Source organism: Dermacentor variabilis, chromosome 1 (assembly GCF_050947875.1).
Source record: "Dermacentor variabilis isolate Ectoservices chromosome 1, ASM5094787v1, whole genome shotgun sequence".
Lineage (NCBI taxonomy): Eukaryota > Metazoa > Arthropoda > Arachnida > Ixodida > Ixodidae > Dermacentor > Dermacentor variabilis.
In genome coordinates this window covers 27,751,882-27,773,125 of record NC_134568.1, presented here as the reverse complement: position 1 = coordinate 27,773,125, position 21,244 = coordinate 27,751,882, and the positions used below count along the sequence as shown (strand labels likewise).

General features: G+C 43.6%; 2 protein-coding genes across 8 annotated transcripts in view; one reads left to right on the top strand and one right to left on the bottom strand.

The window, feature by feature from the left end:
• Positions 1–20,154, bottom strand: part of Sin1 (SAPK-interacting protein 1) — a 136,707-nt gene extending 116,553 nt beyond the window's left edge. For 2 of the 3 annotated variants that reach the window (XM_075685907.1, XM_075685900.1), the window contains exons 1-2: positions 19,785–20,143; positions 19,545–19,585 (exon numbers count right to left, since the gene is read on the bottom strand). The gene's annotated coding sequence lies outside the window, so the exon portion shown is untranslated. Of the gene's footprint in view, positions 1–19,544; positions 19,586–19,784 lie in introns of all 3 variants that reach the window. The other variant, XM_075685914.1, reaches the window with a different exon arrangement.
• A 519-nt stretch (positions 20,155–20,673) lies between these two features.
• exd (PBX homeobox extradenticle) overlaps positions 20,674–21,244 on the top strand; it is a 419,516-nt gene continuing 418,945 nt past the window's right edge. For all 5 annotated transcript variants that reach the window (XR_012826753.1, XR_012826754.1, XM_075685881.1 and 2 more), the window contains exon 1: positions 20,674–21,107. Coding sequence is in view for 3 of the 5 variants with exons in the window: in XM_075685881.1 (XP_075541996.1) it covers positions 20,878–21,107 (230 nt within the window). In the remaining 2 variants the exon portion in view is untranslated. The remainder of the gene's footprint in view (positions 21,108–21,244) is intronic.

Here is a 21,244-nt window from a genome sequence, read left to right as displayed (position 1 = left end):
ACTTTATAGTTTACCTTTTCACTTAATTTGCTCATGTTACGGGTCACCAACAAGTGCCTATAGATTTATAAGCGGGGGAAAAGTTCGTTCAAAATTCAAATGACAGTTAATCTGCAGGTCAGCATATTATTGGCAGTTACCACAGAAAGTGAAACAAGCTTGTCAAATGCACAAACAAAAATTGTTTGCTACTGCATTATACGAAGCAAAAATGTAGCAATGTGCAGTGTATTCCGGGCAATTTGTACAGGTGGTCAGCACTCAGATGAAATCAGAAGAGATAAGGTTACTCAGCAATTACTACAGTTCGCGTGCTTCAATATGGAAAGCCTGACATCGTTTACTATAGGAAAAATGAGAAACAGGTACTTCAAATTTTGTTTACTTTATTTAAAAAAAAACAGTGCCATTATTGTTATCTTTTGTCAATGAGCTTGTAGACTGTTACTATTTAATAGCTGCCAATATAAAAATTTGTAAAACTCCTGTGGATATAATGCAAGGGGCGGGGGAGGAGAAGGGAGGGGCATATGATATGCATTTTTAAAGAAAAGCTCGCCTTGAGCCCATGTCTTCCGTGGGATACATATGCGCTTCGTAAACAGCAATTAACCTTTAGACTTAGCACACAAGCAGAAGAAAACGTGGAACGGCAGAAACTAACAAGCAACAAACTGCTTTTAGATCACAGTGACTTTTCCACAGAGTTTGGTCTTGCTGATTTTGCCTGCTTCTGGAACTTGTCTGCATAAACTTGCTAGAAGCAGGTACCCCTCCTGTGTGCTTTCACAACTGGAAGACCTCCAAGGGCATGGCCAGCGACTGATGAGCGAAAAAGTTTTTCAGACAGAATTCATTCCTTTTTAAACTTGACAAAAGATTCATGCAATTGGAAAGGAGCCTAAATTCGTAAAATTTATGGAAAATTCAGGAGCGTTTGGCAGGTATGTTATTTCCATATTGCGAGGAATGACTTGATTCTGCCAGGAGTTGGCCGCCAGGAGTTGGCCGCCAGGAGTTTACTGGTAATGCCATTTCATTTACTTGCTAAAGTATTACCAGTAATCTAGCATTTCTACCTTTTCAACAGTTCCCTGTGGGATGTACAGTCAGTCACAAAATTTACAGGATGCGTGTTACACGAAAAATGTGAATTTTCACTCTGTTAAGGCATGGCACTTCTTATTTGACAAATCAGTGAGTAGGTCACAATGGCTACTACACACTAAAACTGAATTTGAGGCTATGGGCCCAGCGTCCACAGGAATTAAGCTTCATTGCAAATACCATGTCCTGCAAGCTTTTGTTGCCAACTGTACCTTAATGCAGAATGAGCTGAGCTTGTTGCCAGCTAGACTGGTACAACTGATCTTGATGGGTACAACTTCACCATAGAAAGAGAAAGCAAGAGAAAGACTATGTCAACTATGTAAGTATTGTTGAGGAAGGAAAAGTAAGACAAAACACAAGTGTAGTGGAAATATAGGTTCACAATAACTGGACCAGTGCTAACTGAAAATACTCCAATCTTCACACAATTTGCCCGCTAATGTCCAGTGCAGTGCTGCCCTTCCCACACTTACACTCCAGCGAGAAATGACAGTAAAAAGTGCACACTCCAGTTTACTGGTGCACATCCTATCATGTTAAGGACAAATATTTTGCAAGCCGATTCAAGCCAAGTATTGAAGGAGCCCTGCAATGCTTTCTAAACATGGTATGAACTGTCCCTAGTAGCTACACAATGCCCTCATAAACACCTGAGCCAAATATTATTCAAGTATGCCAGGTGTTTTGTGTAACCTGAGCCAAGGCCTGAAAAAAAAAAAGTGGTACTATTTAAGTGAATGAGATCAATAGCGTACTGCTTGTAGTCAACATAGTTGATGACATCCCCACGAGTTCTACCCCAGTTCTGGCAATGCTATGTGAGTGGCATGAGCGCCATGTCTGAGGTGGATTCATGTGACCGAGCGAATCACTTAGCCACTCCACTGGCCAGGCGTTAAGTGGTCGAATGGCACGAAATCGTGCTGTGTGTGAGGACACAGCAGGTTAGCTGTCCACAGTGTGAATGAGTACAAAAATCATGTGAATGATTCCCACTCCCAGGCCATAGAGTGAATCAGCAATTTGATCAGTTAAGTGAATCCACTCTGAACAAGCTGTAAGCTCCAGCTATTGGTGCATGTTGCACTTAATTGGCCGTGGAGTGAGAGTGTTCCGCGATACATATTTCTTTTCTCTGAATGTCTATTGGCCTCTGATAAAAGCCAGTTGGCTGCAGCATAACCAGTAGTCTTGCAAAAATATACCAAGTTTTTCAGCAGTGAATGTATCTAGTTATTAAAGATATGGGATCTGAGACACATTTGTAGCTTTTGCTCGGCAAGATTTACAGCAGATATGAACAAAAGAACACTTCCTGACCCAACCAGCCCGCCAACATCCTTTCACCACTTTCTGATGGTTCATTTAGTTGCCTGATTAACAAAGTTTTGCTACTTCACTCTTACACTGCAGCTCCCAAGATACCTCGTAGACCCACCCTTGAACAACCTCTGCTTCTCAAGGGTACATGCTCGTTTTGTGTTTTCAGCACACTGCCTACCTCTCCCATAGGAACTTGTGCAAAAAAAAAGATCATTGTGCACTAATCGTGTAATTTCTGTAAACACACAAAACTTGTAAGTTAGATTTCTGATAGCAGCTGGAGCACATGTCTCAGTGCTCTGTCTTTGCAGGGCAGCAATAGCAAGCCAGCATGGCAGGTATGAAACACGTTGACAGACAAAGGAATTCTGAATTGCTGATGATAAAGAACCAGTCATTATGTAGCATAATATTTCTGCTCATCCAACACACGAAAATAAACCTAGCAGGAGCTAAGGGTCGGCATGGAAGCCATGGCAAGCCAGTGGGGCAGGTCCATCCACACTTTGACAGATGAAGGAATTTATTAACTGTTTACTAACCTTAAATGTTCACCGAACAACATGAAAAAAAAATAATAAAAAACGGCAGGTGCTGAGGATTGACGGGGAAACCATGACGAGCCAGTGTGGCTCGTCTTACTTGCCGCAGTTTGATACATGATGGAATTTATTAATTGTTCAGAAATTTGAGTTTGGAGAAAGCAATAACCAAGAAACAGCTTGTTGAGAATCGAATTGGTGGGGATTCACTGCACAGAAATGCAGGCATGTATAACACTGACACAAGAATAAGAAGAAGGACAACACAAATGCTTACCACCAACTGAAAGGTTGTACAGTGGTTGCACTTTTCCTCCAACCTGCGACCTTTCAATTTTGCGCTCGTGTTTTACACATCACCATTTCCTCACCACGAAACAAACTTATTAACTTATCATGAATTTATAATTGGGGATGCAGTCATGACAAAGAAGCAGCTGCCGAAATATCCGCTGAACCAACACATGAGAAAAACCCAGCAGGGGCTGAGGACTGAAATCAAGGTTTCGAAACGTTTTAAGCATGCTGACACAAAGGCTTCCAGTTGACTTAGTGTGCAAACCCGAAACTAAGTGGATCAGGAGCGCAGATAACCCCGCCTTGAAGTTATATCAAGTAGTAACACGACGTGCATATTCTGTTCCCTGGCACACAAGCTGGAGTACAAAAGCTTATCTATGCGAAGTGATCATGGATGGTGGTCACCCGAAAGAAGGAAATGAAGTCATTACTACTGGATGACCAAGGGCTGGTCGCCAGCAGAGATCAAATGAAAACAGTAAGATATTGTTTAGAGACACGAATGAAATCACAAAATGCATGAGAAAAAAACAGAAGAATAAATGGTGTTGTGCCTATCAGTCAATCGTATACCCCAATTTTTTTGACAGCAAGTGACTTCCACATGTGCCACTTTTTTTTCTTTTTTTAGGAAGTACTTACTTGTTAGTTCAGTAATGCAGCTAGCAATTTAATCTCTGTTGTCTTCAACTTTCATGCCACTTATACATAACAAGGAAAGCAGAGGAATTTCCAGGGCCCACCCAGTCGCCAGGTATACAACACCAAAACAGAGGCTGTCCGGCCAAGTTTTCATACGTGCCATGTACTGATGTGGCTGGAATTACTAGCACTATCATCAAAGTATGCAAGTGGATAGTTTCACAATGTCTGGAAATAATACCACTATCATCGAAGTACATAAGTGCATAGTTTTACAATGAAGAAGGAACTAGAAAGCGCTCTGCTAGCACGTGCAGATGCAGCCCTGATGTCGCTCCCGCACAGCTACAGCACAGAATACAATAATTGCAGCAATCCCATTTTAATTCTTGCACTTTGTTCTCCTATTTTTTGCACTGGAAAAAAAAGACGAAAGAAAGAAAGAAAGAGAGAATCCTTTATGTTGGCACCACAATTAGCCAGCTGCGAGTCATAAAATGTAAAATAATAGAGTGGAAGGAAGCATTGCATTATAACTGCCATGGACTGTCAACACACTTGGGTATCAGAGCCACATTCTGTTTACTTCTGTTTGCTCATGGCACTAATCAACCGTTTTATAAGTGAAGTTTGAAACACATCTTTCATTTACTCACCCATGCTTCCGTCTCATATCATCAACAGTCTCATACCTATCCTCCGGTAAGTTGATACCAATAGGTGTTTTGGAGTTAGCTCTTTCATGATGAGTCAACCTTTCATGAACCCAATTCATTTCAGTAGAACAAACACGGCTTCTTTCATGCACTGAAGCTCGTGCACAGAATGTTTTAATTGTTTGTAGGTGAGCACTGACACTGTAGTGCGCCAAAAGCATGGCCTTAGGGATTATGCCATGATGAGCAGTTGCAACAGTGGAACGTCACAATCTCCGAGTCATTCCGGGAGCATGGTCACAGCATGACAAGGTTTGACAGTGCTCAGAAAGTATAATACCAGCATATATCTTTACGTATCATTTTTAAATATAATTTCCTCATCTGTGTTACAACTACAAGTATCCCATGGGAACAACACAAAGTGGTTACTACATTTATTTTTCTCTCCTTTCGATGTTATGTTCCATATGCTCCTACGACTCTGAAGAGCTGGGAGGAGGGGTGTGACATAAACTTTACCGCAGCACAACCATCAAGCTGAGCATCAGCCCAGGTCATCAAGCTGTCATTCAGCCAATGCCACTTGACACTGTGTGATCGTGAAATGACTTGCAAACAGGCCACACGGTCACCACTGTCCGCTAGGCTGCTTTCTTTAGTGCGTCACAAAAATACTAAATCAGTTTATACTGATAAAATATTATCTTAAAACTATATTTTTTTGTTAATTTTGCAGTAATAGGTTATTCAAAGAGAAAATTAAGGTCACAGTTCTTTCTCTTTTTGGTTTTGCGCTGGAACTAACACTGGTACGTCAGTGTGACGTCATAAATTTTCATGGTATTTCTTTCAAATTTGGACCATTATGGCTCACTGAAAGTTCTTGAATCAGGCTTTGGTTCTTTAGAATAGAATGTAGTCCCTTTATTGATTAAAAGTTAACAAGCCCATGCAGACATATGTCATGGCAAGTTGCTAAGGGAACTTCAAGGTGATGTAGCCACCAGTCTCACTTTTTCTGGTCTCCTCTGGCTTACTAATCCTCTTTTCAGCAAGAGTGACCTTTTTGGCCCTCCACAAGGATAACTTATTATAAAGTTTAATAATAATAATATTTGGGGTTTTACGTGCCAAAACCACTTTCTGATTATGAGGCACGCCGTAGTGGAGGACTCCGGAAATTTTGACCACCTGGGGTTCTTTAACGTGCACCTAAATCTAAGCACACGGGTGTTTTCGCATTTCGCCCCCATCGAAATGCGGCCGCCGAGGCCGGGATTCGATCCCGCGACCTCGTGCTCTATTATAAAGTTTAAAAAACGAAAATTCCCTTTAGTGTTGATCTAACAGTTGATTGTTATATCTATCAAATGCCAAGCAGACGTGCAAGCAACTGCAAATTCCAATGAACACTGTAATGACATTGTTTATGATAGCTATAAGCAGCAGTATGCACTGCCCTTGCGAGTCTCGGCTTGGCTGCGGATAGCATGGCAAGCCAATAGTGAAGACTGCACCTTGTTCAAGAGATCGGTCTCGCATACAACACAGGTACGAGTGTATACTTTGTGCTCACATGCGTATGCCAGTCCACTTTTCCACAGCACTCGGTTATGCAGTGCTGAATAACCAGTTAATCGTAATTGGTGCTTGTAATACTGTCAATTACAAATTACCCAGCAGTGCCTCAAAGTATACAGAGACCATTACCTGTAGTTTCATATGATTATGACTAACAGGCCCCTAGATTTCCCCCAATTCTTCTCGCTCATAATGTGCTGCAAGAACTTAATTGTCACCCTTTGTGTGATTTGCACAGGATTCTGGTGGTGCACTAGGGGTGTCTCGAAAACGTATAAGGAGGCCATTTCAATAAAGCCGAATATGTTCGTCCACCAGGCATCAAGGCTATGTCATGTATAAGGGCAAGGAGGTGGGGCAAGTTCGTGTGGAGCATATGGAAGACGACGACCAGCGTAGCAGACGTGGATGGAACAGATGGTGTCCAGGGCATGGGAGCCCCAAGCTCACTGCAGCCCTCCATGTGGACGCAAGCTGCTCACCTAGCCCATCCCCTTGTCTACTGTTGGCGCATGCCATTCTGCATCATGGGCTGACCCAGCACCTCCAGCGTTGCACCCAAACTTTGGCTCGCAAACACCGAGAGAAGGCGCCGTTGATTGTCCAGTGAGCTAGACGCTACACTGGCACTGACCACTGCCACCTGCTCGACTCTACACCAGCATCGACCACTGCTGTGTACATTGACACCAGCCCCAGTGTTTTGCCCTCTTCTTCCATGACCTGGTGAAACTCTTGTTCTTCTAAAGCAATGTTGCTGCACAACATAGGCCTTACAGCTTGAGTGGATTCTGCTGTGAATGTGGAAGTTGTTCTTGTTCATGTCCTGCCTTTTTCTTAGTTTCTCTAAATACATGTGAGCTTCTTCGTGTAAAAATGGCCTCATCTTTCCTACAAGTTCTTCATTGATTTCCACTTGAGGAGGGATGTATGCACAAACTTCACAGCACTTTGTGACAATCTTTCATAATAGAACCATTAAATATCACAAGCTTTTTCATTACCATGCCTGTGTACTTTAGAGATACCTATGAGTCGACTATATATACAGGGAGTACCAGCGACCATGAACATGCAAAAGAAAGAAGACGTAGGTAGGTCATTCTGCGCAAATAAGGCCAAGTGCATGCTGTTTGGAGCCTTATTGAGAAATTGCCAGCAATTATTCAACCATTTCCAGGTCAGGGAAGCATGGCCAAAGAAAAAGCCCATATGAGGCTTGACACTTCTTCGAACAGAAGACAGCCATGTTTTAAAAAGATGACTTTCTCTGCCTACCATTCCATGGTTTCACCTGGGTCAGTGGTCAGTCGATTGCTGTTTTGTCAATCGATGCTTGGCAGCGGGATTCGAAGTTTGGCCCCCCTGCGCCGCAACTCGATGCTCTAACCATTAGGACGCCACTGCTCGTACTGTTAAACAATTACGATTCCCATACTATGGCACATACCTAGAATGGGGGATCGGTCGAGAAGCACATTCGTGTGTTATGATGATGACTTCTACACTATGGCACAAACACACAACGAAGGGTTGGCCAAGAAGCGGGTAGTACAATGGCATATGCCCACAACGGGGGAATTGGCCAAGATGATGGAGGTACATATTGTGCCAATGCCAACTAGCTCTTTGAAGAACGGCAGATTGGGCGAGTTGGTGGTTTTCCATAATGTTTAAAAAACCGCTAAAAATGTACACCGGACAACACAATAGAGGATGGGACACAAACGGCGCTGCGTGTGTGTCCCATCCTCTATTCTGTTGTCAGTACCAGCCATTGCCAGTACATTTAAAACTAAAAAAGAAGAAATGAAAAAACACAAGCCTATATAAGATTTGTCGCACTGCGTAGCTCAGGCATACAAGAGCACATGCGTGTGCCAGTTTCCTTTGCACCTAAGACATTAATGAACTGGCCAAATTTATAGCACTTCAATAACTGCTTCACGAAGCTTCGCTCCACATAGATTCCAACATGCGTGTTGGATCTGGATAACTTTTTTTTTTTTTTTCTTCATGCATTGTGCTATTTTTGTGCTGTGAAGAAAAGAAATCGCTGAGGCACAGGTGGCAAAGTGCTCCTATTGAGATGCATCCTTGCGAGAGCAGCCTCAAGAGCCTCAAATTCTTTCTTGCAATCATCAGAACTAAGCTGAAGCCGTGAAGGTGGCTCACCAGAGCTTCCAAGCTTACTTCTTTACTTGAAGTGAAGAGATGAAAAAAAAAGAAAAAGAGGGCAGAGAAGGAAATAAAAAGGAAAAAGAAAGGGGAAAAAATTTCCGGTGCTGAAAAATCTGGCTGTTATTACTGTAGCTGCTTAACTTCGCACCACCATTCTTAGCATGCAGTTGAGCTAGAATTAAGTTGCGTTTCCGCCAACCGTGCACACACAAAACCTGTTTCCTGGGAAGCCCACAATGTCTAGTAGCAATAGTCACATCAAAATGATAAAAACTGTCATTCATCAGCGGCAATTGGTGGAAAAAAGAAAATCCCTGGACGTGTGAGCCATGTTACTAGCATATATTGGAGAAAATGCTTCGATTAGACAGACTTGTCCGTGGCATAAGAAGGGTTAATCCCTGACATCCAACCAGTTAAAGTAATTAGACAACTTTTTGATAGTCACAATTATCCGAATACCCATTAGGGAGTTGTACAGAATCGTAAGAGACATCAAAATTAGACACTTCCTGCAAGTAAAATGCGATGCTCAGAGTGCATGGCTGCCGGCACCTTTTGCGCCACCGCTGAGTACTGGGGACACTCAGCTTGTGCATTGTAGCATACGATGAAAGCGAGAGCCTTTATAATGCATTGTGAATGCATTTGGCACCCTAGCAATCACCCACCGCCCACCAGTGGTACAAAAAGCACTAGTCACCACACGGACTGAGTATTGCATTTGAATCCCTGAGAGCCATTCATTATGATTCTCTTATAATTCTCGACAACACCCTAATTGACATCTTAACAAGCAGGACAACACTTAAGAAGTTTGATAATTACTTTTAACTTGGGGACTAAATATTACTGGTGGTTTCTCAACTGGACTTTGAACTTGCACATGCTTTATTCATGTCGAATTCTCCCTCCCTTTTTTAAAGCTTCATGCATGATGGCTGTGACAACCTGTATATGGACATTATGCTGTGGTTTATTGTCTGATAATTCAGAACAGAGGGACGCTCTGGCACTACAATGAGGATCAAAGTGCTGGGCTATATAAGCCTGTTTGCTGGTGCTTGGCTTGCTTGCAGTGTGAATAATGCAATGGTGGTGGTGTACAATGTTTTATTTTGCCCACCAACTGAAGCTAAGGATGAGGCGCTGGCCTGGCTATGAAACGAAGACAACGATAACAGAAAGGATGGACAAAGCAAGCCCAATTACAAGATGTGAACTGCTGTCACAGTAAAATAAAACTACACATCCCCAGCCACGATTTGAGTCAGTGACGTGTGAGCTGCCATGCCATCAATGTCGGCATTCTTTATACTTGGCTGGCTACCACTGGTCAAGGTGGCACTTTTAAAGGTTTTGCTTTGACTGGTAATTTAGAACTTGAAAAGGAATACTCTACCTTATTTCTTAAATATCAAACTCCACTAGAAGATATGACAACACCCAACAGTTTAACACAAGATGATGGAAGACAATTGTCTTTTTTTCACATTTGCATTTTTCCATCCCTGCGTGAGACCATGGCCTCTGTGGACTGTTGCGTGTGGTTATTTATAAAGCTGCCACTGTTCCTAGTGATATCGAGTAGGCACCTACATGAGTTCACCGGCGACTCCCAAGAATTTCTTATAGGAATATCTATAGATGATCCATATTTATGAATAATCATGTGAAACTCCGCACTCCTTAACAGCAGTGCTTACCTCTCTTCAATGTGTCACATTTTCTAAATGAATTGTTAGCATCTTTCATACTATTATCCCAATATAGTATACCTTACAGGGTGCCGTCAGCTGTGCTTGGTCAGACTTGGCCACTGCTGAATGGCTGGCACAGCGTCAAGCATGAAGAACTTGATTAGTAATAATAGCAGCTCATGGCGAGGCTGGACACTGACATAAGACAAGCGTCATTTTTTTTATTGTCTTTTCTGCATTTTCCTTTTTTTTTTTGTAAGTATATCTATAACTTATGATCATTTTGTCCCCTGCTTCAAAACCCACCATGCATGTCTAGCTGGCTTCACAATCGCTTAAGTTGTAGTCGCCCCCCATCTTGGGTTGCACACTATCTTTAAATTCATCTGCACTGCCTTGTGCTATCTGCCTTTGGAACAGCCTTCCTAATGAAATAATTTCAGTACCCAATCCAGTGGCGAAAAGTTGCATATACATGCTTTCATAAAAAAGTATAACAATGTTGTTGAGTCCTGCTTTTGCTATGTGTGTCAGCTGTTTCCGCATTTTCTAAACTGTATAATGCATTAATGCTTCCGTATGAGTGTCGGTAAGCTTGAGTGGACATGAGCATGAATGTTGGTGATTGTTGGCAAGTGTGAGCATGAGTGGGTGCGAGTAAGTCTGAGTGAAGAAGAGTATGAAAGTGAGTGTTGACGAGTGTGAGTGGGCGTTACAAGAAGGTGCATGAGTGCCAATGAGTACGAGTAGACACGAGTGCGACTGAATACATAGCCAGAAGAAAGACTTATAAGTGAGTGTAAGTATCCGCTTATTCTGTTGACCTACGCTTGTAGTGCATTCATTCACCTTTGATATAAATGTAATTTCTGCATGCTGGATGGATGTGTTTGCATATTTTCAGGAAGCGAGTGTCCTTTAGTGCTATGTCAGGAGTGGATGTGGGAAGAGAGAAGACAAAATGTGAATCACAAGAATTTGTTCCTATTGAAAGTGAGCAGGGCTTTCAGTATTCAACAAAAAAGAAAGGCGGAGGGGAAACACAAGTAAAAGGCAGAAAATAGACATTGCACAGCACCATAAGAAGCCATGAGGGCTTGATTATGTATGGCCAGAGTGCAAAAACTCATGTGGGCTTACACCTACCACTCCCATCGGCAGTAATGTTAGGCAAGTGATTGATTGACTGATTTACAAAGGTTAACATACCAAAGCAACACTGCAACTATGAGGAACATTGTAGTGGAGGGCTCCGGATTAATGTTGAGCACCTGGGATTCTTTAACATGTGCCAAAATCTACTAAGTACACAGAGCAATTTCGTCCCCATCAACATGCGGCTGCCATGGCCGGGATCATTAACCTGTAGGACAGAATTATTAGCAGCTACCACACAAAGTGCACCGATTTTGCTAAATTGCACAAACAAAAAGGTTTTTGCTAAGCTGCTGCCAAGGATGCCTGTAGTCATCAGCAGGCTGAAGGGCAACTATGGTAAGAAACGTGTAGTTTTGTACCATGACAAAACCCCTTAGCCTTCAAGATCAAAAGGTGAGGAGGTGTGAATAAAAAGATTTTACAATAAGAGTGGTGTAGAGGAAATGCACATTGCAACTTCCCACTAAAATTCATTGTCAAAATCCCCAATGACATTCTCCTTGGCATTTCCCTCAATGCTGCAGTGAACTCAATATGGCAGAAAAATGGCAATGACTACTGGCATCATGGTGTCGTAGGGCCGCTGCACAAGCACTCAGTGAAATCAATCCATTACCCGAGCATGCCCCAACAACAAATATCAATTACATCATACTTCATAATGTGTCCAATTTGAAATGTGTGGCAAGTGCAGGGTAGTTTTGGGCTTGAAGCATGACTCCTCACGCCATGGAAATCAAAAATGGTAGTTGTGTGGTGCAACAAGACACTGTTATGCCTGTCAAACAGCCCATGCAGCGGTCTCAGGCTGCACCATGACTGTGTCCCTGAAAGCCAAGTGTACTGAGCACTGGACGGGATAGCAGAGGGAAGGAGGTGAGAGGGGGCATTACTGTGCGACAGCACAGTGACATCAATACAGTAAGGTGACAGCAGAGAACTAAGCTTATCCCATGTCAAATGTAATGCGCAGAGTAAAAGAGAGAAGAATGGCCGGTGTGGCAGCATGCCCAGCTTTCGGCGGCCGCAAGGTCCTGTTGTGACTTGCAACCACCATACCAGAATGACTGACCCTCGTGTCAGCAGTTTGTGATAACACGTGACCATCACCTACAATTTCTGTGATGAAATGAAGAGTCCTACTTCAAGTTTAAAGCCGTGTTGCACTGGGAACGCATTTCAAATTGGTCACATTATAATATGAAGCAGCCGTAATTTGATGCACTCTCGAGGAATTGAAGCTTTGTCAGAAACCGAGGGGTTGCAACGGAGCGGCAGAATCAGAGGACAAGCGTAGCAGGCTCTCAGAACGGACTAGCGCGTGCCATGCTTGCGCCGCAAGCACGCGCTGCCCAACTTTATTCTTGTAATCTTTCTGCATTGTCGACTCAGAGCACTGACCTTTAGCATCTGTGCATAGCGGCATTTGGTGAGCGCTACTGCTTGATACCTTATTTAGTGGGTTTACTGCTATCCTTTAAGGTGAGAAAAAGCTGAGACAATTTCATGTCAGCAGTCAATCAAATGCCATAGGCATGTCTACAACTCGAATATCACCTTGCTTCCTCTACAGATGAGACAGTAAAGTAGCTGTCAATGCTGGGGAGTGGAATACACCAAAAGGCAATAGCAACATTTGCAATGCCTACCAAGTCCAACTTTGGTCTTCACTACTGTAGCTTTATTTGACAGAGCAGGACAAAGAAGCACAGACACACAATGGCACCTGTGAGTGTGTACATGTAACTCCTCCACCTTGTGCAAGTCAGTAAAACAGATAGTAACCAAACAGCCCAACTTCCCAGTTAAGCAATAACTGTAACCAGATGCTCGGTGCGCACTTGGTGCTTTGGGCAGGGCACCAAGCATGGCACACACTGTGACATCTCTCAGCACACCTGCTTGCCACCTGACAGACAACTTATCACATCAAGTTATGAATGAGAAACACAAAGGCATAAGGAAAGTTATGCAAGTATGCAATGGGAAGGTTGTGGCAATCAACTATCTGTGTATGCTGCATGCATGTAAAATAAAAAAAAAATGTACCCGTGGCCTGTCCACAATACTTACCACAGTATAGACAAGTGATAGCCAACAACGTTTCAAAACTTCGTAAACCCTGCCACTTCTACCCAACCTTCACAACCATCTACAAACTTCTGGCTATGTTGGCTCATCTCCGACAACATCGCAAACCCTCGTCATATGCATGAGTTTAGAATTTACACCTGTAGTGATCTGATTAACGAGATGCAACATCCCAAAGCACCATGCAAGCTGTAGAGACACTGTAGTGGAAGGCCCTGGATTAATTTTTATCAGATAGTGCACACAAATCGAGGTACACAAGTACTTTTGCATGCTGCCTCCATCAGAATGCAGCTGCAGCAGCCAAAAATTGAACCAGCAGCCTTGTCCTTAGCAGATACATGCCAAGGTTACTGAGACACTGCGGTAGTTGACAACAATCTGAAGGTAGAAGTAAATCAATTGCCCAGTTCAATTTATTAAAATGGTGCTAAGAAAAACTCTATAGATAGGCATTGAAACGCACAGCCATGATGTAACTGTTGCAAGAATAAGCAAGAACACAACTACAAATGTTGCCTTGACGTTTTTGCCAATTATGAACTCTGTTCTATACATAAAAAGAGGGAGATAGATCAGATCCCACGCACTCTTTACAGTGAGTAAGAAAAACTCCTCGCCCATGGCCAACGGAAGCCTATACACCAAACCGAACTCATACTACACAAGATGCTTTTCTAAGTACCTGTCTGCACACATGAACAACACAGTCTGATTCTGCTACTGCATCATTACTGTGTATCAATGCTGCTCGGCTTCGTGTTTACGAACAAGTATGCACTTTATCAACATTTCTTCACATCGCAGTTCAGAAGGCAATGAAATGTCACACTGTCTCAGAGCTAGCTACCACAACTGAAAGAAAGGCGAAATAGGCAAACTCTCATTTTTAGGAACAGTCGCTATGCGACGTGACACACACGCCCAGCGTGCCAAACAGCTAGCTTGCATGCACGAAAGAAGGACACTGTTAAGGTTGTTCGCTCATGCCATGAATACACCTGTGGCCTAGTGGGTAGAGCATAGGTATAATTAGCCTGGGGATCCTGCTTCAAATCCCAAAATCTGCCGAATTTTTTTTTACTAAGTGGCAGCTCGTGTTAAACCCCCTCGCAAGTTTACCTGACGAGATAGCCAGACGATTTGCCAAACACAGGAAGGGCAGGCAAAGAATGCTTTGTTTTAAAAGCAATTTGCGTTTCCCACAAACATTCACTTTGCACACCCATGGCTGGCTCGCCTGTATACGACATTCTCGTGTGATTTTGCACCATGGAATACAGTGGGCTGATAAATGGCCAAATCGTGCGATTCTCTGCTGTACATAGAGTTCCCATAGTACTGGGATGCTTTAAAGAGACACTAATGAGAAAAATTACTTCTTCTGTATCAGTAAACTACTCTTCTACAATATCAAAAATATCACTCTTTCCACAAAAATATGCTTGGTAAGCCAGAGGAAATGTAATAAAAGACGCATGGCGACGCTTCCTTTAAGTTCCAGCACCAGCTCGCTGTGACGCCATGCATATTGCAGCGCCTTGTACGGCTTAGTTAATTATTTAGAGGTAAAGATTGACTACATTGCATTCTAAAAGAGCTAACAATTGAACATGGTGATTTTCGGGAACTTCTGCCTAGCCAACACGGCCCAATATGAAAAAATACTTTGAAATTTATGATGTCACAGTGATGTACCAGCATTGGGGATTCAACACAAAATTCAAAAACTGAAACTTTGACCTTCATTTTCTCTTCTCATAATCACGCTATTATTTCGAAATTATAGACAGTGTTTTCAAAGAACACATTATTATTTGTCTCAACTGATTTACTGTTTTGCTTTAGTGTCCCTTTAAGAATGGATGATGATATTTCAGGGTAAGCTTGGTACCAAGCTGCTCCTGTTACAGAGCTAGTACATATCAGTATTTACTAGCAGCATTTACTCGAATGTTGCTTCCCCATTTAGGGATCATATAAGTGCAATCCTATGGGTACAGAGCTGAAAGTTAGGTATCCCGTTTTTGGCAGTGCAGTGTCATTCCTTGCAGTAATGTGGTCAGGAACAGCTGCAAACTGCGTTCATTGCATTGCCAATGCCAGCCACACGTGCAGGAGGTTAACGATACTGTGCTCTAAAGGAGAGCAGTAGTGTTCCTTGCAATGGTGAACAGTGCCTTCCTTCATTTGGGAGCACCCTGTTTGCATGCAGCTACATAGATTACATCCCAGATGCTGCTTGCTTGTTTCAATTGATAAGCATGATAACTTGGTTACATCGAAGCCAACTTCCTACTTCACAAGCCCAAGTAAGATGTTTTCGTCATTACAAAACCGCAACATTAGCAAAATTTTTTTAAAAATTCTGACAAACACTTCAGGTGTTTATTGCCCCACGAATTGCCATTGGAATGAATTCATAATGACACTCTGGTCTGCCATAGCGAGCTGGAATGCTGAAGTGACACCAGGTTTGCCCTTGTGAGTGGTGTATTGCACGTACCTTCTCACTGGGCCTCTACAGAATCAAATGTTGCATTTATCAAACACTACACAAACTAACGAAGACTACCATGTGTGGCTACTGTAATGATTAGGATACGGTTAGATGCCTGGGAAGGAAGCTAGTACCTACTTCTTTTCTTCTGATTCTATTCGGTTGACATACATTGAACCCAGTGGTCGATTCTGGCAAGGCAAAAAAAAATGGACAAAGAAATGTCTTAGCCCAGCTTTCAAGCTTCCGTGCTGTAAGTACCTTTTTCATAAACAAGCTAGGTCGTCCAAACTACAGCCAATACAAAATTGAAGGAATACTTGCACAAAGATATTGAGCACCAATTTTTAGGCAGCAGTCGAGTGATAAAAAACATCATGATACGAGGGTTGATCTATAAATAAGGTTTCCAAAGAGCTCCAGCCACGCGGGAAGGTACGAGGCGAAATCCGGCAACACTGCTCCGTGGGGCTGTTCCCCCACTCTCGCTTGCCCCCGGCCATGCTTTGCTGTGCCGTTCATTCTTGGCTCAGCAGCCATCTGACATGGAGGTTCCCATGCCTGATCCCGCCAAGAGCGAGATTCATTCCATGATTAGCTTTTTGCACGACAAAGGGACTCCACCCACGGATATTTATCATCAGCTGACAGAGGTGTACGGCGACAAGCCTATGTCTGCTCAACACGTCTGAAAGTGGTGCAGGGAGTTTAGTGCCGATCGGAAGGAAGTCCATGATGAAGAACGGAGTGGAAGACAGTCAGTTTCGGAGGCGGTTATCGAGATGGTCCAATGCGAAGTGCTTCAAAACAGGAGAATCACCATCCGTGAACTTGCTCAGATTCCTGGGAGTTCTTATGGTACAGTGGAAAGAGCTCTGACTGAAAAATTGGGGTATTGCAAGTGTTGTGCTCGATGGGTAGCCCGGCTATTGACATCAGACCACAAGGAGAAACGCCTTTACTGTGCTTGCCAGTTTCTTTAAAAGTGTCAAGAAGATAAGGGAGGATTGTTGGACACCACTGTTACAGGAGACGAAACGTTGGTGTTTCATTTCACTCCCGAAAGGAAACAAAAATCCAAACAGTGGCATCACCCAGAGTCACCAGTCGCAAAGAAGTTCAAACAAACTCCTTCTGCTGGCAAAGTCATGGCCAGTGTATTTTGGGATCGTAAGGGCATACTGCTGATCAATTTCATGGAACGTGGGACAACAATTAATTCAGACAGTTATTGTGCAACACTAAGAAAACTCAGGTGAGCTATCCAGAACTGCCGGTGAGGACAACTGGCAGCCAGTGTAACACTGCTTCACGACAACGCCCAACCTCATGTCTCCCGTCAAACATAGGAACTTTTGACAAACTTTGGGTGGACTGCAGTGCCCCACCCACTGTACAGTCCAGACCTCGCGCCTTGCGATTATCACTTGTTCCTCAAGTTAAAGGAACATTTGAGTGGCCAACGCTTCCAGAGTGACGATGAAGTCAAAGAAGAGGTGAAACGCTTCCTCAACGGGTTGGCGGCGGATTTCTACGACATCGGGATACAGAAATTGGAGCACCGTCTACAAAGATACATAGAAAAAGATGGTGATTATGTAGGAAAACAGAGCAAAGTTTCACCTTTCCAACTATGTAAATTTTTCTGAGAACAAACAATGTTGTCTATTTCTAAAATTGATGGGAACCTTATTTCAGGATCAACCCTCCATATTATGATAAAAAGCATCAATTCCTCAAGAGCGTCACAAATAATTGACTACAGTACCTTTTACAAGACCCATTCAAAACATGTGCCTATTGCTGCACGGGTTGAGACATGAAAAAGGAGGCTATTTACATAGTGAAAGCAGAAGTGGCGTTTACACAATTGACTCAACGAGTGTGCCTGTCAGCCCGGTGCTATGGCTGAAGGTCATGCAGTGACCACATCACTGAAAGCTGCCAAGCTGGGCCTTCTGATTGTGCCCTTTGCTTGAAAATGCTCTCCCGTCTTGTCCCATCAAGTGCTGAATGGACCCGGCTTTCGGCAACACGGTCATAGTGTATGCATATGCGTCGGTGCTGTCTGGTACCACAAGACCAGTACATCAAGTTTCAGCGACATGACGAATCTCCTTTTTTGCATCTGAAACTTGTGGCCCTCAACATGTGTTTTGAACTGGTCGCATTAAATGGTAACATAATTATTTGTTGGGGTTTCAAAAAATCGAGGCTCCATAGTGTAACTTTTGGGTTGACAGCTTAAATTTTCAGAAATGTCTACATTTTAATAGTGTGTAAATCAAACGCCTTTGGCATGTGAAAAGTGCCATTCTCACACGAGGAAAACAACAAACCCGTCTCGACCATACCAAGCCCCAGCCACAATTGCATGTTCACCTGTTCCATACTTGCCAGAGCAACCTACCTTGGGCATGGTGCAGTTTTATCTCATGGAAAGAAAAAATGATAATAAAATAGAAAGGTGTGCTGGGTGAGAATCATCATCATTGTCCCTTTGCGATTGAGTGGTCACCAGCACCACCGCCGTTGGCTGCTTTGATCCAGTTCTCGCTAACAGCGGCCCTGTAAAACTTGTGCATTCGAATAAAGGACAGTTGTGTTCCATTCATCACAGTTGTGTAAACCTTGTGCATTGGAATAAAGGACAGTTGTGCTACATTCATCATTGTGCCATCGAGTTCAGTGCGTTGCTGCTGGTGCGGCTGAGCGGCCATTAGGCCCTTGCCACAACACAATAAACAGAAATAAAATTAATTGCACACACTGCATTTTTAACTGCGTAATAGTAGCACACCAAATTCATTGCAGGGAAGATGCAGCTATTGCACACCTACTATATCAACTAGGCAGGCACAGTGAAGCGCTTTTCTATCAGCATCAATGCTCAGAGATGATTTCAGTGACTTCAGTAGCCGAAACCTGGAACAATTTAAAGACTTTTATATGTTGGACTTTTATGAAACAGAAAGTTAGCTTATGGATCAATTTAGATCAGAGTGTGCGGTGCACAGAAATCTTAGAACCTGTTCTGGCAGTTATATAACTAATTTTGCATAATAAACTTACATCTGGCCTACTCAGCAATAGCATGAAACAAAATGTGTCAGTAGAACCCACAAAGCACTATAAGTACTGCCTCTGAGGCCCGATGTGCTCGGCTTGCTGTGGAACTTTCGTGTGCGTGAGGATGTCAAATGTAAACAATGTATGACTTATGATAATCTATAACTGCAGTATTCAGACGCTTCCGTGTGTACTGAAAAAAAGAAATGTTTGACCAGCACAACAATTCAGCCTTTTCCCATCAAAAGACAACCTGCTTCCATGATACTCACAGCAGTCACAGCTCATACCATGCTATGCGACTTTAACAGTCAGTCCCAATAGGCACGATGCTGACAGCGTGCGGATTCTTAGTGCAGCAACAAGTTCATCAAACTGCATCACAATATTTTATAACGTTCGCCAATAACGTCAGGAAGGGTTATCTATCGGAGCGTTTAGCGTCATGTTCAGCAGATTTAGCAATCGTCTCAAGCAGGCAAGCTTCTGCCATATAAATGACAAGAACTTGCCGTTGCTGCAAGAAAGAAAGCACGCGGACAAAGCAATAACTGCGCTCTATCTGCTCACACGCTCGTATCGCTTGCTTGAAACAGACAGCGTGCACTCGTTCAGAACGCCTCTTGTCAAGATAAACCCGTATGCGATCGCCCGGAACAATGTACAGAGATCAGGCTGCAGTACTCACACGTAGGTGGACGAGGTCGGCCCCCGGCATATTGATCCAACCTGAAATTCACAATATGAATAAGACAAAACGGGTCGAAAACTCCTCCCGTGTCGCAGCAGTTGCAGACAACAACGTTAGCGAACATTTATGCGCCGCATTATTAAAGGCAAGAAACGAAACGCGAAACACTATAGCAAGCGCCAAGGCAATCACGCGAAGAGCGCTGGCACTCACGGGAAAACGGGAAAATTTGCGTACCTTCCGAAAACGGTAATTGACCAAGCCACACAGGCAGTGACGAGGGACGCTCGGGTCGGATAAACGTAGCCGAACACGATCTAGACAGCAGGTAGTAGCCGATATTCTGCGTTAAAATATTGCTGCTCTGACAAGTCCATCACATAAATGAGACCGGACATTGCGACTTCCCGATACTGTGCAGATGGGGCGTTTTACATTTGCTATATGAGAAGAAGGCGAAGAACTGAGTATTTGGCTCCATACACTGGCGTCAACAACTACAAGGCAGTAGTACAATTCGCAGAAACCTGATATTCGAAGCTCAAAACAAACCTTTCCAACTTTTCGGAAAACTGTGGCCTACAAGTGCTGCCATCTGCCAGTTCAGAAGTTGTGTGCAGAAATGCTGATGAACGGACAAATAATATGCAAAAATTAAAACTAAACTATAGTAAGATACTGAAATTTTGGCTACAACTAACTACACTAACATAAACGGCAAAACATGTCATAAACAACGTAGTAGATACTTTGTTTAGCTAAGCAGCAAAAAAACATAAAACGCGGCATATATTTATTCATAAATAAATAGCAAAACAACTATTCTTATATAGCTGCTTTAGTATATTGTTATAAGTTATAAATAAGCTTGCTTTTAGTTTTGAACAAAACCGAGCATGTCGCGGCGAGCTCAAACAACCAAGGCGCATGCGCAGAAGCGGAGAAACCGGAAGTTCCGCTTGTCGTTTATCACGCAGTGGGCGGAGCTTCGTTGGAAGGTTCGAAAGTGATTGACACCCATCCCGGACGCCCACGTGACCAGTGCCGCGCGCGCGCATTGGTTACTCCCTTTTATGACGTAGCTGTCGTCACAGCATACGCTCATCTTTTATGGCGAAGTGGCTTGACTGGCATTATCGTTCAACCCACCCTGAAGCCGCTCGCTGTCCGTCAAAAGTATTCCAATCAAAACACTCAATTACAGTTGGTTTAGCGTAGCGTGAGTGCGGACTTATGGATGGTGGTGCTCCGGGAGCCGTGGCTGACGCCGTGTGAGGCCTACCGCTGGTGTTTGTAGCCGGGCCGCCCGTGAAAAAGGTGCTTCCGAGCGATGGACGAGCAACAAAGAATGATGCACCCAGTATCACAACATCCCATCGTGAGCATGGCGGGCCATGTCGTGCCCCAGCATGGTTACGGAATGCCTCCGCAATCGCACGGTGTCGACCCGACGGGCCAACAGGCCGCACCCGACCAGGAGCCGAGGAAGCACGACATTTCGGAAATTCTCCAACAGATCATGAACATCACCGACCAGAGCTTGGACGAAGCGCAAGCTAGGTACGTAGCCTGCCTCCGGGGTCTACGATTTTTCCCTGCTCCTATGTGGCTCGGAGAACAACGGAATTCGTGATCACGCCGCGGGCATTGGCCCACGAGCGCCGGCGGCAGCCCGGCAATGGCGCGGACATCCGTGC